This window comes from Aspergillus stella-maris, assembly GCF_047715825.1.
Source record: "Aspergillus stella-maris strain CBS 113639 unplaced genomic scaffold BDV14scaffold_72, whole genome shotgun sequence".
NCBI classification, from domain to species: Eukaryota; Fungi; Ascomycota; class Eurotiomycetes; order Eurotiales; family Aspergillaceae; genus Aspergillus; species Aspergillus stella-maris.
Window position 1 is genome coordinate 139,792 of NW_027396866.1, and position 22,046 is coordinate 161,837.

A 22,046-nucleotide genomic window follows, 5' to 3' on the forward strand; every position below is an offset into this window, starting at 1 on the left:
CGCCATGGCCTGGTTTTCATTAATGACGCCTAACTGTGTAGTTTGTATCGTAGACATGATACAAATCTGTCTAAATGGGCCTCGTTGCTGGACTCTCTGCTTGTCGCTATTCCTAGTCCCATAACCCCGCTCAAAGTTGCCCCCGCATTACCTGTCGTTCTCGAGACGTAAGTCTAGTCGACATACTCTGGCCAGATTTTTTTGTAACCTTTGCAGTTTGTATGCTGGAACATAGCATTTGGGCATCTTCTGGCCGCAATTGTTGGGTCGCTATGTGGCCTTAATGGCAAAGGGCGGTTCCAAGCCGATTATGCATCGGCGTACTAGAGGTTGCTGAATGTTTCGGCGAAGTAGATGCATCTGAGATGGAAAACGGCCTGCGCTTTTCGCATCGAAGGCCATGGATTGCCTGTATACTGAGCGAGCTGCTCGCCGCGAAAGAGAGCGCATGTTCTTCAATCACACGTCCATGCCTTCGGTATCGGATAGATTGCTCGGAGCACTGCTGACGCCGGAAGAGTCGCTCTCAATCAAGTACGGCGCTCGCGACTTCATTTGAGAGCTCCATTCCTGAATTGAAGGAGCACCGCCCTCGATGATGACTGGATGTTCCTCTGCGTTCTTGCCGAGCACCGTTCCAGCGTATCGAGACTCTTCGCCCGTTTTGCTGTGTTTCTTCTTTAGAGCCGTAAGGTAATCCTCTTTCTCAAGTGAGTCGGCATCAACTACGTCGCCTTCGCTGGGCACAAATCCCGCAATGCGTCGGATCTCGCGGTTCGCTGGGCCTGTGAACCATGAAAGGAACCCTTCAAGACCTCGAATATCCTCATCGCCCTCCCACCATTCTTCCCATTCTCGTAATTGTGGCCGCAGCGCACCGGCATCTTGTAGCGCTTGGTAGACGTCTTCTAGCACGGGTACGGGGTCTTGCGGGTGCGCGTTTGCGGCGTGATCTGAAGTTGACGTAGCGAGGAGCATTATATATCGGGCAGTAAGGTCGGCGATGGTATCAAGAACTGATGGACGCGTGGAGTGGAAGCCTGTTGCTCGTAGGATTTGAATGATTGGTGGTCGGAGAAGAGCATTGTGTAGGTTCGCACCGGACATGATGAGGGAGGGCTCAGTAGCCCGTAATTGAACAGACAATCGAAAGTGAATATATCCTGAGCTTGATTATTTGCCCCGGCGCAAGACTCAGAGGATAGAGGGAAAAGTGAAAGATTCGTCACTCTTGGTGGAATGTTGAGGTGAAGAGAAAGGCGGACCAGATCTTCTCGGAAGTGAAGCTCCTGCCTGCCTTGGCCTCTCCGCCCATCACCTTCTTCCGACACCTCTACGCTCAACACCCAACACCCCTCCCTCTATACTCTTCTCACCCATGATACGCAACTGACTGCGATCGCGGTCATCATCTCAACATGTCTGACCCGCCTCGACCGTCTCTTAAGCTCACCTTTGGCAAGAAAAAGGCGCCCGAGCCGCCGCAAAGCCAACCACCACCTCCTCCTTCCACCACCTCCTCAGATCAACCCCCTCCCCTTCAACGCAAACTCACGCTCAAAATCGCTCGAAAGCCTACAGAACCCGCGCCAGAGGAGAAGCCAAAGAAACCAAAGATCACTATCAAGAAGAAGAAGCGACCAGCAGATGAAGCCGCGCCCAGTCAACCTTCCGTCTCCGGCGCGTCAGCAGCAACTGGGCCGAAGCGATTAAAGCTGAACCCATCTAAGAAACCGGGAGCACAGTCGATCAGAATCAAAAACAAGGGCCTCGTACCGAACAGGCCGACTGGTGTTGGATACGATTCTGAAGCATCCGATACGGAGATCGACCCTGCGATCGAAGAACAGTTTATTCTACGCATGTTACCCGGAGAGGACTGCGAGTACCTTCGTCGCGCTATCAACGAGCGCCGATTTGACAAATCCGAGTTCTGCTTCAAGCCGTTAACACGCGACGGTCGACGATCGGTTCTGAAAATCCGGGACAAGCAGTATGCCGCGGTATTGGTAGACTTACCATGTATCATAGAGGGAATGAAGAGTTGGGACAGACGAGGATGGTACAAATCGGCGGATATCTGTCAGATGCTTTTGATTTTGGGGCAAGTCACGTCGGAATCAGATGCCTTAGAATACCCTCTTCCGGCGGAGATTCAACGTCTCGATGACCAAACACTGCAGTACCCTCACGGTCTCACGCCTCCTCTCCGATGGGTACGAAAACGGCGTTTCCGGGACCGAGTCAGCACCCGAAGCATAGAACAGGTTGAGAAGGCCGTTGAGGACTTGATAGCTCAAGATGAGGCCGCTATTGAGGCTCCTCGTTATGAGCTGGTCGACAAGACATCACTTGACCGTGCCGAAGGCCTTATACAAAGCGGAGAGTACGACGACTACGAATACGATGAGGACCAAGACGCCGAGGGTGAGGTGGACGAACAGATGGAGGAGGTTGACGGCATGTTTGAGGATCTCGAGGACACTCTTGCTGCCGAGATGGAGGCTGCTTTAGCGGCTGGAGCTGATGGGACAGAACTCGAAGCCGAAGTCGTGGAAGAAGCACCTGATTCTGGTGTCTATCAAGCTGGTACGCCCATGGCGACCAAACCATCAACTCCCGCACCAGATGCAGGCGCAGAATCGTCAGGCGACGAAAGTGATGGGTCGAATGGCGACGACGAAACACCAGAAGATGAACTCGATGAGGAACAACTCGAACAACAACGTCTGGTACAACAATCACGTGAGGAAATTGCAGAATTGGAGGCTCTCATTCGCACCGAGACCGCGAAGTGGGAGATGCAGAAGAACCAAATTCTCAAGGGCAAACTGGCCAAACGTATCCACGACCTCAAGACAGAAGTGTCTCTCAAGAAGGTCTCAATCGGCGAAGGCGATGATGCCGACAGTTGAGTCTACTGAAACCATGTACCCATACTTGCTTTAATACCCAGTACTATCATGTCCGAATTCATAAATATTCATAACTGTATAATACATACATCCTTACACTGATCAACTTAAGATTCAACCCCTTCAATTCAAACCTTACCTCCCAACAACAGGCTCCCCCGTCGCCCCCTCAACAACATCTTTAGGATGCAACTCCCTAGCCTGCTCCAACTTCCGTTCCCTCACCTTCTCATTCTCAACACTAACCCCATCCGGCGCAGGCGGACTGCGTCCAACTCGATCCCCAAGAATCTGCTCATGCAACCGCGTCTTCTCCTCCAAATTAGCAAGGTTACTCTCGCCCTCCCCCTTCGCCGGCGCCCCCGGGCCCTGCGGACTCCCAACAGCGCCCGCATGCGCGCCAGCCTGAACCCGGTGCCGACTCTGATCCTCCACAGCATGCGCGATTCTGCCTTCAGACGGTTGTTCCTCGACGCCGTACTCTGTATCCACATCGCCTTCTTTCTGCATTGCGCGTTGCGAGGAGGCGTGCTTTTGGTCGATTGCGGACAGGGTGCTTTCGGTTGAGGGTTGGGAGGAGGCGCCGCGGGTTATTGTGCTTGGGGCGGTGCCGTATGTGTGGGAGCGTTGCTCGGCGGAGGCATTTTCGGTGGGGTTGTGTGAGACTGGGTTTGTGGATTGGTTGTAGGCGGATTCTTTGGGGGGTTGGGAGGGGGGTTGTTGGGTTGCTGAGGCGGCTTGGGAGCGGGTTGTTGGTGCCATTTTGTGGTCGTTCTTGGGCTCCGGAATTTATTTAGGTAGAGTTGAAAGTAATCTGTGTCTTAAGTGAGAGAATGGTTTTGTAGAATGGGTTGTTAATGCTGAAAATGTGGTTGCTCAGTGCAGTGCTGGTGGTTTATATGGCTGATGGGTGTATGACGTCAAGCAATGCGGCAGTCGCAGTCAGGGCTGGAGTACAGATCACCGCGTGGGGGATTGGTAGATGGAGATGGGGTGAAGTCATATCCTCTTATCTTCCAGTAGTTGGTCATCGTTATCGGTAATCTGGAATTTCTTCCCCTTCTTTGGTTGGAACTTGGATTGAGTTGGGATTATCTACACAACTATATATTTTAGTGTGTGATCTGCTTTCATCTACCTACCTATACAACTGCGGGCGAGATGGATCTCCAATCAACCAGAAGTGCTTCTAGACTACCTCTCAAAGAACTTCTTCAAGATAGAATTGATCTCGTCCCTGGCCTCCAACTGCACCCAATGTCCCGTCGTACTTACTCTTTTGAGGGTTAAGTCTGGAGCAACCTGCCTCATTCGCTCTTCCACTCCCGGTAACTCCAGCTGTGTTGGCTGCGGGCAGACCATCAGGACAGGCATGGAAAGTTCCGGTTCAATGTTCGCTTCGACCTCCTCTTGCTCATTGATGTTCCCTACTAAGGCTTGGTACCATTTCAACGCTGAGCCGTAATTGCCCTTCATGATGGTTTGATGGATTTGATGTTCCTAATCAATGTGTTGTTTAGCTCTGGATATAGAACCAGAACAGGAAGGGTAATACTTACAGACTCCGTAAAATATTCTGGCTCAGGGCCTTTCCGGTTCTGAAGGAGCCATTTCTCCATGGCCCCTGTTGGACCAACATGCTCGATCCATATTGTCGGATCTCGTGGGTAGAAGAGCGTAAAGAGTGACTCAGACTAAGCACACTCGTCAGAACAACCATTCCATCATCACACTGATATAACCGACTCATATGTTGGTCAAGGACATCCCCTGTCCCAAGCTTTGAGAAGAAGTCAAGGTACCCAAACCTTTCAAAGCCCAAAAACTGCTTTGTCATGGCATTTACAACAGCGAGATCGAAATGCTGCCCTGGCATGGCATAGGGAACATCCAGAAACGTAGCCGACAGTAGACGGTCTGGGTAGTAATCTGCTAGTCGCGAGAGAAGCGTGCATCCTGTATCGTGGGCCACTGAGTGGACTTTATCTATCCCTTCATGGTCTAGTATTCCGATGATCTCAGCGGCCATCTTCTTGGTTTTGTGCTCTTCCACTGCCATAGGCTTGGCTGTGTCGCCGTACCCTAAGAGGTCTGGGGCTAGTATGCCATAGCCTTTCTCAGAAAAGAAGTGAATCTGATATCGCCAGTCGTAGCATGATGAGGGGAAGCCGTGAAGGAAAAGTATTGTAGGTTTTGTAGGGTTGGCTGCGGGGCTGTAGGCATAGCCATAGGTGTGAGATGTCGAGAGAGTATGCTTCTTCGCGAGTCTAGGAAATGCGATGCTCGCCATTTTTGAACAGGTATTAATGCTAATATGCTATGTAATGGTCTGTTGTTGGCGTATAGGTATTTATGCTTCGCCGCATGGGACGGAGACTTTCGGAGACTTTGTGGTAGTGCCAGTACCGTACGGCTTCTTGGCCTCTATCCTAGGGCCGCCGTTGACTCAATCGGACATTTGCACCAAGCGATGAGGCCGGATTGTCTTCGATCATGTTTGAGGGGGTCAGATAGTCGACTTTTACTCACGGTAGAGTGTCAGCGTGTGGCCGTGGGATCCAAGGGCGAGGCCCGACCTCCAGGTGCGACTAAATGTTAAGCTTAAGTTAGCATTAAATTAGCTGCAGAACTGACAGAAGCAAAGGCCTAGATTAGAACCAGCGGGTACTCAAGTGAGTCATACCAGCGAGCTTTGACGGCGCTGTGATTGATTGTGGCTAGGGCACTTAACCCTCCCTATCAACGAGCGAGGCAATGAAAGCAATCTTGTGATCGGTTAAAATCAGGTCATCTCTTGTCCCTAAAGAAGACACGACACTGACTGCTACACATTGCGGTTCCCTGAAATTGTTTGACTTGTAGCGTTATTGAGAACGACTGTGAGAGTGATGCAGAGTTGTGGTCCGCGAGGGGCCCAGTCGGTCTTCTATCAAATGACAAGTCTATAAATCACTCAACTTTCTCTTTCCTTCTTGCTTCATTCCTTTATCCTGCATTTATTTTGGCTTCTACTGCCCATTACTGTGAAATCAAGAATCACCTGTTGACTCTGGCACATTAACGTTCGTCGACAATTGGAAGACGAAGATGTCAGCGGCCAAGGCCATTTGGTGTGCTGAGAGGTCTTGTTGGAGTGAAGCTTCCCAAGACTGGAGACGACTGTCTTGGTATCGCTTGGTACTGGAGCATTATGCTTGGCTTTCGATTAGCTCCCAGGAGAAGGTGCTGTCAGATTGTCTCCCATACCAATCCAGAAGCTAGGAAGCAGCGCTGGAGCAGTGCTAACCACAGCTACACAGGCTCCAGACCTCCGCGCAGCGAATACGCCAGTCTACACCCCCAGATTCTATGTCTGAGATTACCTGCTCTGATATGCTGCCCTAGGTGTTGCGCAGAGGGGACTTTATGCAGGCGGCTGATTGGTGTGTTCGCCATAGCGTTTTTCTGGCACGCAATCCGCGTCCTTCATTGCTCACCCCAAGACACTTACTCGACAGCCAATCTCCAACAACTAAGCACAATTGTATCCACTAAAAGAGGCACTTCAGCGAATTAACCTTGGTTTATTCTGCTTCTTTCTCTGTTTCTCGGCCGGGTCCTGAATGATGCGATATCAAACTTATTCTACGTGACAGCTCCAGACTACAGCAGGGCCGTTTCGGATTGCATCAGAGAGGCAAGAAGCTTGCCTGGCAGCCATGGACATTGTTCAACATAAATTCCGGTGTATCCTCCGAGATATGTAGGTCTCTGTTTGCTTCAGAAATTGCCGCCCGCTCAGTCAGTCGCCTCCCGGAAGCCTTTGAACAGAGACTCTCTTCAGCCCGGCATTATGGCTACTGCTGGCCATGAGATCGATCTCGTCTCGCAAGGGACTGCCTATGGCCTACTTATCGGCCTTGGCGTTCTCTTCTGCGGGGTGATCTTGATTGCCATCAAGGTGCAAAAGGCCTATCTCTCCGAGGATTCAGCGACTTCAGAGATGTTCATGGTCGCCAACAGATCTGTTGGAACGGGTCTAACAGCTTCTGCAGTGTTCTCTTCATGGATGTGGATTAATGAGACGGTACTATGTGCGGCCATGTGCTATAGATATGGTCTGGCGGTACCGTTGGTATGTTATTCTCATCGCTATAAGCACTATGCATACTGACAAGATCAGTGGTGGGGATCAGGTCTCTGCTTCCAGATTGCCCTCATGGCTGCCCTCGGGGTCATGGCCAAGATTCGAGTTCCATATGCGCATACGTCCCTCGAGATCATCAGGATGAGATACGGAACTATCGGGCATCTTGTGTTCATCGTCTTGAATTTGACTAATAATGTGTTCGGCTGCGCCTCCATGATTCTTACAGGGTCCCAACTGGTGTCTGGAATATCCCATATGCATTTTGTTGCTGCGACTATCTTGATCCCACTGGGAGGTAAGTGTTTTCTATATAGAGGGCAGAACTCTGCTAATAGACTATAGTGGTTCTGTACACTGCCGTAGGAGGTCTCAAAGCCACCTTCCTGACTGATTTCCTGCATACCGCCGTAGCACTGATCATCATCATCTACTTCACCTTGGCAGTCCTGACCAATGAACATATTGGCGGACTGGGTGGTCTATACGACAAGGTCATGGCTACCGCAAGCCAGAATTACATCGATGGTAATTACCAGGGATCGTTGCTCACTATGAAGTCCAAAGATGCGATCATCTGGGGGTTGATCTTGAAGTTCGGAAACCTCGCCTTGGTTGTCATGGACACTGCATTCTGGCAGAAGTCCTTCGCTAGTGAGGTCAACTCAACCGTGCCGGCATACAACCTCGCTGCAGTTGCCGTGTTTGGTATCCCATGGGGCCTCGGAACAGTTCTCGGACTATCTGCTCGGGCGCTTCATCAGACACCTATCTTTCCAACATACCCTGGTGACATTACTTCAACAGAAGTGAGCACAGGTTTGGTTATGCCGTACCTGGTCAAAGCTCTAATCGGCAACGGTGGAATGATCGCGTTCTTTGTGCTACTGTTCATGGCCTTGACCAGCACAGTATCGTCTTCAATGATCGCCGTCAGCAGTATCCTCTCCTTCGACGTCTACAAGACCTATTTCAATCCCAAAGCAACGGACAAGAAACTACTAAAAGCAAGCCACATCACCGTGGTCTTCCACGCAGTCTTCATCACCGGTATTTCAATTGCACTAAATTACGGCGGTGCCAACATGACCTGGATCGGCTACTTCCGGCCCATACTATCCTGCCCTGGAATCATCCCGCTAGGTTTGACTCTATTCTGGTCTGGTCAAACTAAGGCGGCGGCAATCGTTGCTCCAGTATTAGGTTTCTTCACAGGACTCGCGATCTGGCTGGGCACCGCACACGCACTATACGGAGAAGTCAACATGACAACAACAGGAGAAGGCCTACCTGCTCTATACGGCGCAATCGGATCCTTCTTCTCACCAGCCCTCTACTCCGTCGTCATATCTCTATACAAGCCCTACAAGTTCGACTGGCGTGTCTTCCTCCGCATCGAACTCGCAGACGAAGCCCAAATCCACGGCGACGACCGCCCAACCATCGTCGAAGCCAACACCGAGTCCGAGGCCGAGAAGCACAAGCCGGGCACAGAAACACCCAAGTCTGACTCCGACACCTCCACATCCGCAACCGCAGACCCCGAACACACAGGCTCGCACGACAAACCAATCCCCAAAGCAAACGCATCCCACAAACCACCTTCAGAACTAAGCCTAGACGACATCCGGCACCCCTTCGATGAAAAGACACTAAGTGAATTAAACCGCTGGATGAAGATCGCCTGGGTGATGTTTGTTGTCCTTGTCCTGGTGACATTTGTTGCGTGGCCGATGCCGCTGTACAGGGATTACATCTTCACCAAGTCTTTCTTCTCGGGGTGGGTTTCTGTTGCGATTGTTTGGCAGTTTTTTGCGTTTTTTGCGGTTGTGGTTTATCCGCTTTATGATGGGAGGTTTGAGATTGAGAAGGGGGTAAGGGGGATGTGGAAGTCTAGTAGGGAGTTTTTGGGGAGGAGGAAGGCTGCTCCTTGAGCGAGTGGGAAGTTATACTATAGGCGAAAAGAATTGGTTGATGGTTTCCCATGATGCTATATAGATGATAGAGATTCGGAAGTCTAGCCACTCAAAGCCTTACCCAAAAACAGGTTTTATGATATCAAACAGATCTCGTTTGTATAAAAGTGTGGGATTTGTCTTCTATCCGAAACTATGAAAGGGGTTTAAATAAATGCAATGTGCAAATGCAAGTAGCTCTATGATATAAGGTCATCAATTCGTGCCATTAAGTGCGGGAGTCTCGATGTTGGTCTTGGGTGCCTCTTTCTCTTTCCCTTCCTCCTCAGGCTTCACCCCGTTCACCTTGACCTCTTCCTCCCCCTTCTTCTCATCCTCCTTCTTCACTTCACCCTCCTTCTCCTTCTCACCATCAGTCGCGACATTCGCCAACTTTGCCTTCTTCTCCCTCGTCTCCAAAACCCAGTTCTCCGCCCCCTCAATCGCGGCCTCAGGATCCGTCTTATGATTGAGCAGATACCCCTGGATCTCAGCAGGGGTGAATTCGCCCTCCGGCACACGGGCTGCAAACCGCTCAGCCCAGCCCTTGACTTGTTTATCGGAGAATTTGGCTTTCTTGTTGAGTGAGATGACTGTGTTGACTTTGCCGTTGCTGCTCTTCTGAGTCTGATCCTTGGTTTGGAGCTTGTTCTGCTTCAGCTTCTTCTGCATAGCCGGAGAGGCACGCTCAGAGCGTGATGCGCGCAGGTCGCCTTCAAGCGTAGAGTAGATAGCCGAGAAGAGCTCCTTGATATCTGATGCTGTTGAGTAGCCGAATGCAATAGTCATATCGATGCGACCAGGGCGAACAAGCGCAGGGTCCAGTTTCTCGGGGTGGTTGGTTGTCATTACCAGTATACGTCCTTCGCAGGCTGCAACGCCGTCGATGACGTTCAGCAGGCCTGAGAGGGAGACACCTTGCTTCTCTAGCGGGCCCGGGGCTGGACCGACGACTGTTGCGTCTTCGGGGGTTTCACTGCTGGAAGAGGAGGCTTGGGCGTCGGGGGAAGGCGAATCGGCCGTTCGCTTTTGGGACATTCCTGCGCAGTCAACGTCCTCTAGGAGGACGATACAGCGCCGAGGAAGTTCAGAGAAGAGAGCCATGAGTTCGTCTTCGTCGAGGGACTTGGAGCTGAGGTTTAGCAGGTAGAGTTCCAGACCAAGTAATCCAGACGCAGCAAAACAGAGACTCGTCTTTCCGGTTCCAGGAGGGCCGTGGAGCAAGTACCCCCGTCGGTAGGGGATACCGCGGTTAGAGTACCATCTTCTCGTCCGGGGATGCAAGTACTCCTTGATATCATCAATAAACCCATCCTTCTGCTCCTTATCCAGCACGACCGTGCTCAGCGCCCTCGGAGTACGGGCCATACACCTCGACCACTCCGTATACCCACCGCTCTTCTGCCCGCGATAAATAACCGTATTATTGCTATCCTTCCCGACATAAGCCCTCTGTGCCTCAAGCAGCAATTCCTTGAGGACACTAGGATCCCGTCCAATACACGAGATATAAAGCCTCTCATTCGCCATCTTGCCGTATCCATAAAAGGATGCCGAATTCTGCTTATTGTCCTCCTTCTCGCGAATGAACGCCAATGGCCGCCCATTAAACCAGAAATAGTGCGTGCCGTCGCTAGGCGTAAAGCGGAGCTTCTTGTGCTTGTCTCGCGCGGTTGCCTTGGCCCAGTACTCGTCAAAGTCAACGATGACGTTCCCGTGCTCGTCGATCTCATCGGCTTCGCCCCATTCGTCATCGTCCGAGTCGGAATCGTAGTACCGCGAGGACCCTGAGATCCGGGTCCCGGCTACGAAATGTGTTGTCCGATTCGTGAAGGGTTGCTGGGCGAGCCAGTACATGAGGTAGTTGTAGACTTCGTCGTCGTGGCGGATTTCGGCGGTTGATATGCAGTGTTCTTGGAAGAGGTCGCGGACTTGGTTGTACATGTACCGCAGTGCGGCGCCGAGGGCGGCCGAGACAAGGAGGTAGGGGAGGTATACGGAGAGGTCGATTTGGAGGTAGGCTGTTAGGAAGCGCGAGAGCATGGAGTAGCCCGGGATGAATGTTTCGAGGAGGGCCGTGTCTAGGGTTGCGTTGCCCATTGGGGATGCTATGGGGGAGGCCATGGTCGACGGAGTTATTGATTGGATTCGTTCGAGAATTTGGAACCTATCAGGCATGTGAGGATTGTCGTGAAAATAGTAAAGAAGGAACGAAAGAGTCCCACGAGGAGTCGTTGAAAGTTGAGTGAGTGCTTAATTGTTTGCCTGGGCTGAGAGACTTCTTTATAGATGGTGAAGAGCCTCAGCGGAACAGGCAGACAGGCAGAGCTGGGTATTTCCGCATTAGTTCCCCGCGCTCAGGCAGCCAAGGATCAGCGAAGCGCCCTTTTCTGATGATTGTCAACGTTGGATGGGTTGTATCACCGCTCCACTTCCTTCTGAGTCACTGGCGGTGCATTGCATGAGGCTGACTCGCTGCGGCCTAGAGAAGTTGTCAGATTCAGCTGAGATCGACGTCAGAACGCGAGACAAGCCAACGAACCAGAACTAAGCAAGCTGCAACGGTCCTCAACTAACCAATATAATATCCAACAAATCGAATTGATGACAGGGGTATCTCTAGTGGTGATTATGGTTGGTCGATATTACACGTTGAAGAAGAGAAAAGTAACGCTAAGCCTGACTTCGCCACATCTACACCTGCACTTCAGCCACGCCGACTATCCGAGAAGCCGTCCTTGACGTCGTCAATCAAGTCGCTGGCCCAATCCTTTGTATCTTCTGCGATTTCTTCCACCTTGTCCCAGATATCTCCCCACCAGCTTGTGTCGGACTTGTCCTCGGCGTCTTCTCCGGGTTTAGTGGTGTGGGGTTCTGCGCCGGATGAGGCTGACTCTGTTGGAGCTGCAACGGCGGTCGAGCTGGGGGCGATCTCTGACGCAGTCTGTGTGGCTGGTGGATCGGATGGACTGTCGAGAGCCGGCGCATCTTCGTCTGAGTGAAGGCCGCTTGGCTTTAGCGGGAGGCGCAGTGTGCCATTGTTCGGGTGCGGCTCGATCCCGAGCGAATCGCAGAGTATGTTGTAGACGTTGATGTTTTCTGTGCTGTTAGTTTGATTTCGTTCTTCTCTTTGGTGGTGGTGACTTACGGAAGGCATCAACCCGGCTGTTGGGGGCATGTGGAAATGCAGGGCCTCGAGCAATGAAAATTGCTCGCATCAACGGGTGCTCATGGTCATACCCATGGATACCTCTTGGGTGGTAGACTTCGCCGGTCTCAAGCGCTGCCTGGACGTCAAAATCTGGGCGCTCAACGATGGCCCAACCTGTCTTGGGAATCACCCATAAAGGTGCGATGCGGTTGTTATTCTGGAAGTGATATCGCTCCGGCATATTCTCGCGAGTGTAAATCTCAATTGCATCTGAATATTTGGTGGCAACGAGCGCCAGCTGGTCTTCAAGCACTTGGAGATCCTCAGGGCGTTTGGGACGAATCCCGCGCAATGGCCAGCCGTCAATGTGACTAGTCAGATCAAGATCGATTAAATCGTCGAGCTGGACGAGTCTTTCAGTAGAAGTCGTAGCCATGCCATGGTCGGAAACAATGACGATGTTGACGACATCTGTGAGATTGCGCTCCTGAAGACCAGCGAACAGGTTGCCCAGCATGTCATCGACTTTCGAAATGGTGCCTCGAATCTCAGTGCTGTTTGGCCCATACTTGTGGCCATCAGCATCAACATTCGGCACATACGCAGCGATAAACTGTGGTCGCTCAGGGCTGGAAGACTCCTGCTCTAGGCCAGGAAGGTCCAGAAGCTCCAAGATGCGCCGTGTTTTCCGGGACAGCACCTCTGAGCCGTTATATATATCAAGAAACGTTGGCTCTACACCTCCAATGTGCGCCTCCGAACCAGGCCACATATGGATCGCACTTCTAACACCTTGGTTCTCGGCGGTCATCCAAAGAGGCTCCGCGTTCCACCACTTTGGCTGCATGCTGACGCTCGGGTGGGTATAGTAGAACTGTTCCTGTAGCTCTGGGTCCCAGAATGTATTGCCGACGACTCCATGGCTTTCCGGATATAGCCCAGTAACCAAGGTAAAATGGTTGGGAAAGGTGACGCTAGGGAAACTAGGTAGCATATAGCGAGGAGAGACACCCTCTGCGATGAAGGCGTTGAGGGTCGGGGTCAGTCCGCGCTTGAGAAAGTCGGCGCGGAAGCCATCAAGGGATATCAGGATCGTTGTAGGCGCGAACAGAGCGGTTCCGTTAGATAGCAATGTTTTGGGGTGGTGGGATGCGCGGAACCCAGCTGAAGCTTTGTAGGCGCCAAGGAGGAGGATAAAAAAGAGGACGAAGATTGCAGAGAATACGAGGGTCAGTTTCCGCCATGAGACTTTTTGGCGATCCTAGTCAAGTCAGTAAAGTCGCTATAAAAGTTTCCAGCGGAACATACCACGTTGTCGGCATAGTGCTCCTTAATTCGCTCATCCAAGTCAGACGAAGATGCACTCAGCAGAGAACTTTCATCTTCCGGGTGTCCCTCCTCCATCTCATACATCTCCTCGTCATCCTGTTCGCGTCGCTTCTCGCGACGAGCCTTGCGGGCGGCCCTCTCTTCCTTCCTCCGTTGCCGCCGCGCTTGTTCCCTCTTGCCAATCCTAACATTGGTTCTATTCGGGCTAAAGAGTCGACGAATATCGTGCGTGGGACCGGATCGGGTAAGGAGTTTCTCGAGCTCCTCCTCGTCGTCGAGAACGGTGCGGTCATGCTCGGCGAGCTCGAGGGTGGTGCGGGAGCGGGCTAGGAATTCGTCGTCCTCGCTGTCAGAGTCCTGCTCTGACAACGGCGACCGTAACGACTCGGCGTCGTCATCGTAGTCGCGCGGGGAAAGGAGTTCACGTCTTGACGACATGGGCGAGGACAGCTGTCATGGTCGAGGGGAGAAGTGGAAGTGTCAAAAGAAGGCCGAACCTCTTCGGAGTTTGGACCGGCGGAGCAGTGGCTTGCCAAGAAATGATATCGAGCACCCTCAAGGTTACTGAATCTTTCTCTCTTTCTTTCTCTCCATCATCATAACTTGGGTGTCATTTTTCTTTATCCAGGTGATTATATTTTACCTTCAAGGACCATTGCCGATGGACTCCAATGTCGTTAATTCTCCAATGACTCTTCGTTGGGGAATCCTGAATGGCCCACCAGCCTCGAACTACATATCTAGATAAACATCGTAGGCGTAAATGACAGCTGCTAAATGCAGGCTATCCTTGAGCAAATACTCTGAGATACCGAAACTGACTGTCTGCATATAGCACACTGAACTATGAGACCACGACTTCCACCGTCCCTCCCCACTTTTTTTTTGGGACACAGTCTCAGTGCCCATATCCATGCTCAACGCTACACCAGTCCGTCTTCGCCAATCCACACCATCCAACTGAATGAGCCATAACTATGCTGCTTTCTGCATTTGCACCCCTGCAGTACCAGCCGCACAGACTACAGAGAGCTTCTGTTTTCAACCGACTCGATTACTGACATCGGATATCACGTGATCGCAACACGCCTCCTGCTGGAATGTTAACATTCGAATTTGGCAATGCTCTGCAGCTGTCATTCCTATTTATGAACTTGGTACAATCAAAGACTTAAGGTTCTTGCGTAGATCCGGATGCAGTGGAGCTTCGTCGTCTCGCCCATAATGCACTGTTCCGGTTCCAAACAGACATGGCAACAACTGACGGACAACGTGCTCAATGTTGATAGAAACGGAAACACATTATGAGGAGGTATGTTTGTTTTCGTCTTGACAAACTACCGTCATGTCTATAAAGGAAGCTCCCGGGGCTCATTAACTTCATGGCATTTATCGTCTCATTGATTCGCCTTCTACACTTCGAGCTTGCAAGACTTCATACATCACGGAAATCAGCCAAGATGCATCTCTCCAAGTCCTACACTCTGATGGCACTGGCTCTAGCAGCCAGTTCTGCTACTGCTCATGCCTCTGAAAAGGTCGAGGCTACTGGTTCGAGTACCACCATCGAGGCTTCCTCAACCACTGTACCTTCCAAGGAGGTCACCGAGACCGCCACTTCTCATTCTACCGTCACCACGGTCCCAGAGAAGGTCGAGACAGTCTATGAGCCCCATTATACCTGGGTGACCGAGACTGCCACCGTTTGCGACAAGTCTTCCTGCACTGAGAAGCACACTTTCACACCTGCTGTTGTCCCTCACCCGAGCCCTCAGCCTTTCACTTCTCAACCTGCTACTTCTGCTCATCCGAGTGAGGAACCCAGCAGCGCCACCAAGCAGCCCGTGAGCAGCGTTCCGGTGGTCCAAACGAGCGTCCCTGCATCCAAGGCTCCTGCAACCAGCGCTCCCGCCTCTAGCGCTCCCATCCAGAGCCCCGCTGCCTCGAGTGCTCCGGCCTCAAGTGCGCCCGCTCAAAGCCCCATTGCTTCCAGTGCCCATGCCTCTAGCATTCCAGTCACCCCATCCAGCGCGAATGCCCCTGCTGCCTCCAGCACACCTCTCATCCAGACTCCCGCAGCGTCAACTCCTGCGGCATCAAAGATCGTCGCCAGCTCTTCCGCGCACAAAACCACCATTACCCACAAGCCCACCGAGACAAGCTCGCACGAGGACAGCAAGGACAACAAGGGGGACAAGAGCGATGACTCTGGCCCCGCACCTGGCCCTGAGCCCACCGGTCTCATCAACCCGGGATCAAAGCTAATCATCCCCGGCCTTGCCAGCTTGGCTGGTGTTGCGCTGGGACTGATCTACTTGGCTTGAATTTGAAATGGTAAGATATTTTGGGCATGGTATTTCCCTTGTCGGATTCTCGATAGCGGATAGTTTCATTGATTCATCATATGGATTATATTTGTTTCAAACTAGAAATAATATTGGCGCATCTATGGTTTTGTGTTTATGATTGGATAGCATCTAATTTCTACTGGCGTTACATCTATTATCTAAAGACATCATACATTACGCAACCATTTAAGTCCATTGCTGTTCTTCTGGTATTGCTCAATCAGCGTCTTTCTTTTCCGTATACAAGGTTCCCTTTTGTTTTCCCTCCAAAACACCCCAAAATACCTCAAACACCGCAGGCAGTCTTCAACCTGAGTACCACGAAGGAGAGAGCCACCACTGAGAGCTAACTTTGTTACGTAGGGACTTAGTGAATGGTGTTTCGTTGCAGCATCAACTAGATACCAGGTCCAGGTATCGGCGTTCTTATCCGCAACTCTATACCACCGCCATATGTCCATGCCACACCTTCACGATGCTCTAAAGTCAAATTGCATCATGTCATGAGAGGCATATTTGCCACTGCCACTGCCACTGCCACAAATATGGTCAGACGACGAGGGAGGCGCGGTAAGGTGTGTAGTCTAAGTTTTACACTGTAGTTCCGGTCAGTGTGCCGTGCTGATGTCCACGTCGGTATAAAGTTGCAATTTGCTCGCGCTCGAAGATTGGAATCGTTCCTATCCGCTCAGATTAAGTTGAGTTAAACTATGCTTTGTACAGCCATATACTGGTACTTGTATCGACGGATGACGTTCAGTTCAATGGATGACGTCCAGGAAATAGGCTCCGCGTATGCTCTCACGGAATCTCATGATCTAGATGACCACGGACGGCCACGGACGGCCATGGACAGGCAGGAAGCATGGAGGGCTATAAAACCCGTCACGTCACGTCACGTCCATCAGGCATCAGATGCTACTTCCATCCGTTTAGTCCCATTGTTTCCCGTTGCATTCCTGGGCATGGCAGGTCTTTCCGCGACATCAAGATTTAAAGATATCATGCGGACTTGCATACATACAAATATACTTGTCCCGCAGGGCGGAGGAGTCTGGTAGCTTGATATAATAACAGTAACAATGACAATGGCTTTCGATTTACAAGACGCTACGACACAAAGTTGCACGCCACTTGCGCCTGCATTTGCACGAACACTTGCAGTCCGTGGGCTCGTCGCATAATTCAATTTCTTGTGGCTTGATGACGGATGTATTTCCGGAATGGATTCAAAGTGGGTAGGTAGTCGGCGCCTCATTTCGCAGTGATGTCTAACAGGGTCGAGGTAGAGCCAGATACTGTCTACCGAGTAAGCGAACGAACGACTGGCGAACTGGCGAACTGGCGAACTGGCTCTGCTTTCCAGTAAGTCCGTTTGGTCTGGCGCGGATTGGCGGGGTTTACCTAAGGTCGGAGTACTGGTACATATACCTACCCACCTACCTAGTCTGAGGAAATGATGGACTTGATGCCTTTTGATCCATTGGGACAATTTATATATGGTAGATAGGAGAACGCGAAAGAATTGAAAGATAGAAGCGACTTGGAATGAAAGGCATATCCCACGTTTATCTACATTGAGAATCATAATCCATTCTGGTGATTTCGCTGAAGAGCTACTATATCTCTAGCTCAACGTTGTTTGAAAGTCATATTCTGCATCGTAAGGCTCTTGATATGGTTGGGTTATGGCTCTGGTACTGATTTTGAGATATCCAGCCTCGTTGCCCGGGCGTACACTATGCCCATGCCCGGGCACAGTACAACATACAACATGCAACCGGCGCGAGTGTAATTCATTGGCGTCAGTTGGACTTGCCACTGGCCAAAGGATTGGATGATATATCTCAACACTAATATACAGCAGCTGTTATAGTTATAGTCCTCTAACAGCAGCGCCCCCTCGTATCCCCCATGTAAAGAGAGACAGAATCGGCAAATGCTCCGCCGTCCTGTCTAGATACCTCAAGTAAGATTTTCTCCTCAACTTTCTTTCAACATTGAGAAGATTTCAGGGCAAAGTTGATCTATCAGATCGGAATTGCAATTGCGATTGCATTCGCGTTTGCGTGGCTGGCGGGGGTACAGGTAGGCGGGGGTACAGGTACAATGCAACCTAAGCTTCCCTTTGGATGTTAAGAAAGAAGTATTGGCAGTTCCAAGCACTGGTATTGGGGGAAATATCTAGGGCCCGAAGCTTGGGGTTTCTTCAGCTTTTGAAGTGATTGTTTGTTCATTATGCCGGGATTGTATACAGGTAGCTTCATGACTTGCGTATGCGTATACGGGGTAGATAAGGGTACAGACTACAGATCTTGGGCAGCGTCCAGGGCTCAGAGCTCAGGCATTTGGCCAACTGTCGTTCTAGGCTTAAGCCTGCATCATCCACCCTCTAGATAGATAGCTCCAGCTTGAGCTCGGATCACTTGTGTTCTAAATCGAACTGGGTCCGCTGGCAATGGCGAAGTAATCCGAGGCGGAACTGGGCCAAATGCCGGGATATTGCTGTGTAACTGCCTCCTGTAGGCATCCGCGTCCGGGTGAAGCCACGCAATGGGCTGCGTTGAGCCCGGGTTAGAGGAAGCGAGCCGCGGCTTGATCTATGTATAGTCTCGATGGAAGACATCAGAAAAGTCAATAATGAACAATCCTTGCTCGAGAGGCTTTGCTGTCGACGCTGCGAGACTATCTCCGCTCAGAGACTCCGAAGAACCTGTCCAACCTCACTGCCCCCGCCATTCTTGGCTCGCCATAAGCCTCGCCTGATGCAGCGTTCGCCGTCAGTCAGTCTTACTCGGTTCTTCGGCAGCATTTCGATCCGGAGTGCGGATGCATTTGAGCAATTCTCAGTCCGACTCTACTCATCGTAGATAGAGTTCGACATGGACAGGGCTGTTCCCGGGCCCCGTCACACCGCTGCAGTGCATGCGACCGACTATGTATGAATGTATGCATGATGTACCCTGCGGGAAAATTGTGGCTGTATGACATCGGCCTCGTTATGGTAGTGACACGGTACTCTGTACCACACGGCCAGAACTTATCCACTCCCATGCAGAGCGGGAAAAGAAACGACGAGCACAGTGATTCGTCAATTTCTTTCGAAAATCCCCTGGAAAGGAAGGACGAAGGCAGTTGTGAATTGAACTGCGTGCATTTACCCTCGCTTATTGGCTGCTTGCCATGGCATTGCTGCTCTCACAACACACAGTAAGCGGGTGTTGCGTGGCCGCTGTTTGGCGAGTGTTCTTCTCCGAGAAGCAGAACTGGTCTTCGTTTTCTGAACTGTCAGTCAGGATTTGGCAAAATCAGACTCTTGCATTTCGAGGATTTTCTGGCGGCAGCCGAAGATTGGCCGCAGGCTCAAATTTGAGGCAATCAAACACGCGGCGGGAGGGAAACAGAACTTGATCGTCGAGACTATAGATGCACGATTCAATGGCGTTGGAATAATGAGAGAGCGAGAGTGGAGATTGTTGGTTTGCCATGCCTTGCGAGTCGTGTCACCTCAGTCCCATGCTGTGGCGTCTGGGCCACAAATGACAGTTACAGAAGACTTCCGTCGGATTTAATATTCTCGAGGGAGGCAAACGCGGAGTTACGCTAACCAAGGCCTATGTCCTGGTCCTTGTCCGGTGGCTGAATTATTGGAGACATTGTGGGTGAGCAAACTAGCCGTCGCACTTGGCGACTGAAGGCAAGAAGGCAAAGGAAGCTTGATTGATTGCTGATTGCGATCAGACCGTAATCGGCAGGGCAGGAAGAATAATGAAAGACATGAGCAATCAGCAAATGTCATGGGACCATGATCCCCATCTCTATCTTGCGATTCCATCAGTGATCTTCGAACCTTAATTGTTCTTTGTTATGACTCGACAGATGAGCCTAGCATAACGCTGAGCCTGACTCGTAGCATTCTACTCCAACAAGAAGGCAAGCAAGAACAAGTCCTCTCCGTATGCGATCGACAAGCACGAGTCGCGGATGAGACAGATTGCGTCAAGGGCAGATAGATCCTTGACAAGTCATGAGGTGCGAGCCATCGAGGACTGTAAAGAATCTTAGACATCAAGGGTGATATCCGGGAAAGGAAGCATCCCGACCTCCCTAGGATTTGGGTCACATTCCAAAGGGCGGGGGCATGAGAGCGAGAGCCAGTGGGGATAAGAGAATGTTGTGGGCATAAGCAATGGGAAGTCGATAAGCAAGGGAAGCCTCTGCTTCGATCATCGACCGTCAGTCAGACAGCGCAACGATGAACAAGCATCAACCCTTGAAAGTGTGAATGCAAAGTGCACAGTCCCTTGCCAGTTAGTGGCGATCATTCCACCCTCCTTCCATGGATGCCGCACTGCCATGTGTCGCTGCGACCAGCTTAATCAGTGCGCTGATCGTTAGAGATTGTCACTTTACAGTCAAACTCTGTACCTACGTAGCAGCAAGAGTACTCTCAGAAATCCCACTCGGTCGCGCCGCACCTCCCGCGGCAATCGCGATGGACCCAGCATGGCCTCCACTCTGCTATTGATGGATAACGGCGGAATGCGAACTGATCGGCCCTTCTTCAGCTGTCCAGTGGCCACTTTGGACTGTCTTACCTGCACCTGCAAGGAGGCCATGCCGCAGCGACGCCGTTACCCGATTACGTGGCTGACGAAGTGAATGGCAGTTCGCATCCCTTGGGACTTCTTGCTGAACCCCTGGAGCCGATCGCCCAGCCTAGCCACGTGAATGTAGCCTACGACTGACTATATCGAGATCCTGCCGGTCGAGCGTGGCCACTGGCCATGAGCTTCAAGTCGATGATGTCGGTCGTCGAATAGGCTAAACAACGGAGATCAAGGTCCATGATCCTTCGAGTCGCGGCCATGCGAGTGTACCGGCGTACCAGTATTTGGCCATCCAAGGGTGCAGTTTTGCCATGCTCAAGTCTACTACGACCGACGAACACATGCGTCCCGCTGGAGCCATGTTACGGTTAGTGTTAGCGCTCGGCGGCTGCAACGTGATGGTAATCAGGCTATCCCTGGCGTTCCAGAATGCATGAACCTCCGGTTGCTTATGCTGAGAAGTTGTACGTGCCTTCTTCCCCTCATCTCCACCACGGTTGCGCTTCTTCAGATTTGGCTTGCCATCCCTGTGCAAACACTGGCCTTTCTATGTCTATCTTGCTGGGAGCCTTGAACTGGCTTGTGCTTTCCCTCCTTGGATCGCCCCGATCCTCCTAGAGTCCCACTTTCCGCCGGTCCAATCTCCATCTTCATCTCCATCTCCAAACCTCCAAAATCCAGAGTCCAGACTGGTTCATCTATCTTCAAGTCAAACTCAGCTCGGGTGAACGTTCCACTCGTTGCACCTCCCTAAATAGGCGACACCTGCTATGACTAAGATGACCCTGGTCTGCTTAGTCTTGACCCATTCTAGGTACTTTCGACTAACTGCTATCTAAACTATATATTCTGGAAAGCAGACTGAGGGGCAGGAAGCGGGTCAGCCCGACGCCCGATGCTAGTTCGTACATTGCGCTAGCTAGGATTGGATTCCAGCGCTATTCAAAGAGGCCAAATCATCTGGTCGCATGTTGCACGAGAGAGAACAAGGATCTGCCTCAGAGTAGCATTCGCCCTTGTCTCCTCCAGCGTCATAGGTCTTCCCGCTCGCACCCACATGCTGCATCCAGATGGGTGTGGAGTGTGGCTTGAAGGATGCAGGCAGTCTTGTCAGCGCTGAGCATGGCAGCCCTGTCCCTGTCCCTGCCACGGATGATGCGAGGCTGCGAGCTTCCCTTGGCAGATCTGCGTCCAAATTGCCTAAACCAGGAGCCCACGATTACCCAAGTCCGGCAAGGCTCCTCAACTCACTTCCTCTGTCGATGTGATCAAGATGCTCTATCTGATGACCTTTGCTCAACGGCTCGTCCCACACTCCTCTATGCTAAGGAGCTTGGGGTCAGGAAATCCGTGCCCTACGGGGCAAAGCTCCTGCCTAGCTGTGAAGATTACGGGCCAACCCACGAGACGGATGACGCTCGGCGCAAAAAATCCCGAATTCCACGGGATTACGGAGTATTCTGCTACAGTACTACTTTGAATAAAGACCAAGGCCGTTCTTAAAAGCTGGCTCACATTCTTTGTCCGTTGATTTGCTCCCATTTGGACTCCGTGGCGAGCCCAATCGTCACCCAAAATCACGAATTCTGGTGCCTGGCATTTGCGGTGATCA

At 51.5% G+C, this 22,046-nt stretch overlaps 8 protein-coding genes across 8 annotated transcripts; 3 read left to right on the plus strand and 5 right to left on the minus strand.

Moving 5' to 3' along the window:
• Positions 1-7: 7 nt before the first annotated feature.
• On the minus strand, positions 8-1,235 carry BDV14DRAFT_181656 (Bromodomain associated domain protein). Its single transcript, XM_073770094.1, has one exon. The coding sequence runs from the start codon at positions 1,105-1,107 to the stop codon at positions 460-462; it is 648 nt and encodes a 215-aa protein (XP_073623871.1). The 5' UTR covers positions 1,108-1,235; the 3' UTR covers positions 8-459.
• A 91-nt stretch (positions 1,236-1,326) lies between these two features.
• BDV14DRAFT_181657 (transcription initiation factor TFIID subunit 7 family protein) lies at positions 1,327-2,958 on the plus strand. Its single transcript, XM_073770095.1, has one exon. The coding sequence runs from the start codon at positions 1,419-1,421 to the stop codon at positions 2,913-2,915; it is 1,497 nt and encodes a 498-aa protein (XP_073623872.1). The 5' UTR covers positions 1,327-1,418; the 3' UTR covers positions 2,916-2,958.
• On the minus strand, positions 2,959-3,820 carry BDV14DRAFT_181658 (uncharacterized protein). Its single transcript, XM_073770096.1, has one exon. It carries the CDS (start codon positions 3,675-3,677, stop codon positions 3,051-3,053), a length of 627 nt encoding a protein of 208 aa, XP_073623873.1. The 5' UTR covers positions 3,678-3,820; the 3' UTR covers positions 2,959-3,050.
• Positions 3,821-3,982: 162 nt separating this feature from the next.
• BDV14DRAFT_211477 (alpha/beta hydrolase) lies at positions 3,983-5,205 on the minus strand (the record flags this gene model as incomplete). The annotated part of the gene is made up of 3 exons (XM_073776097.1): positions 3,983-4,415; positions 4,475-4,609; positions 4,681-5,205. The coding sequence occupies 3 exons, from the start codon at positions 5,203-5,205 to the stop codon at positions 4,110-4,112; spliced, it is 966 nt and encodes a 321-aa protein (XP_073623874.1). The 3' UTR covers positions 3,983-4,109.
• A 1,215-nt stretch (positions 5,206-6,420) lies between these two features.
• On the plus strand, positions 6,421-9,172 carry BDV14DRAFT_211481 (sodium:solute symporter family protein). The gene is made up of 3 exons (XM_073776098.1): positions 6,421-7,029; positions 7,078-7,339; positions 7,387-9,172. Exons 1-3 carry the CDS (start codon positions 6,748-6,750, stop codon positions 8,973-8,975), a joined length of 2,133 nt encoding a protein of 710 aa, XP_073623875.1. The 5' UTR covers positions 6,421-6,747; the 3' UTR covers positions 8,976-9,172.
• A 40-nt stretch (positions 9,173-9,212) lies between these two features.
• BDV14DRAFT_192665 (BCS1 and AAA domain-containing protein) lies at positions 9,213-11,096 on the minus strand (the record flags this gene model as incomplete). The annotated part of the gene is made up of 1 exon (XM_073771662.1): positions 9,213-11,096. One exon carries the CDS (start codon positions 11,094-11,096, stop codon positions 9,213-9,215), a length of 1,884 nt encoding a protein of 627 aa, XP_073623876.1.
• A 342-nt stretch (positions 11,097-11,438) lies between these two features.
• BDV14DRAFT_135971 (alkaline-phosphatase-like protein) lies at positions 11,439-13,941 on the minus strand. Its single transcript, XM_073766231.1, has 3 exons — positions 13,456-13,941; positions 12,145-13,408; positions 11,439-12,095 (listed from the first exon to the last, which is right to left on the minus strand). The coding sequence occupies exons 1-3, from the start codon at positions 13,912-13,914 to the stop codon at positions 11,704-11,706; spliced, it is 2,115 nt and encodes a 704-aa protein (XP_073623877.1). The 5' UTR covers positions 13,915-13,941; the 3' UTR covers positions 11,439-11,703.
• Positions 13,942-14,936: 995 nt separating this feature from the next.
• Positions 14,937-15,800, plus strand: BDV14DRAFT_204312 (uncharacterized protein; the record flags this gene model as incomplete). The annotated part of the gene is made up of 1 exon (XM_073774502.1): positions 14,937-15,800. The coding sequence occupies one exon, from the start codon at positions 14,937-14,939 to the stop codon at positions 15,798-15,800; it is 864 nt and encodes a 287-aa protein (XP_073623878.1).
• Between the last annotated feature and the right edge of the window lie 6,246 nt (positions 15,801-22,046).

Bases quoted from the DNA above. Each gene is read 5' to 3' on its own strand.
- BDV14DRAFT_181656 (XM_073770094.1), bottom strand. From the start codon at position 1,107: ATGTCCGGTGCGAACCTACACAATGCTCTTCTCCGACCACCAATCATT.
- BDV14DRAFT_181657 (XM_073770095.1), top strand. From the start codon at position 1,419: ATGTCTGACCCGCCTCGACCGTCTCTTAAGCTCACCTTTGGCAAGAAA.
- BDV14DRAFT_181658 (XM_073770096.1), bottom strand. From the start codon at position 3,677: ATGGCACCAACAACCCGCTCCCAAGCCGCCTCAGCAACCCAACAACCC.
- BDV14DRAFT_211481 (XM_073776098.1), top strand. From the start codon at position 6,748: ATGGCTACTGCTGGCCATGAGATCGATCTCGTCTCGCAAGGGACTGCC. The intron at 7,030-7,077 runs GTATGTTATTCT...TGACAAGATCAG, and splicing joins ATGGTCTGGCGGTACCGTTG to TGGTGGGGATCAGGTCTCTG. The intron at 7,340-7,386 runs GTAAGTGTTTTC...AATAGACTATAG, and splicing joins TATCTTGATCCCACTGGGAG to TGGTTCTGTACACTGCCGTA.
- BDV14DRAFT_135971 (XM_073766231.1), bottom strand. From the start codon at position 13,914: ATGTCGTCAAGACGTGAACTCCTTTCCCCGCGCGACTACGATGACGAC. The intron at 13,409-13,455 runs GTATGTTCCGCT...TGACTTGACTAG, and splicing joins AGCACTATGCCGACAACGTG to GATCGCCAAAAAGTCTCATG. The intron at 12,096-12,144 runs GTAAGTCACCAC...CTAACAGCACAG, and splicing joins CAGCCGGGTTGATGCCTTCC to AAAACATCAACGTCTACAAC.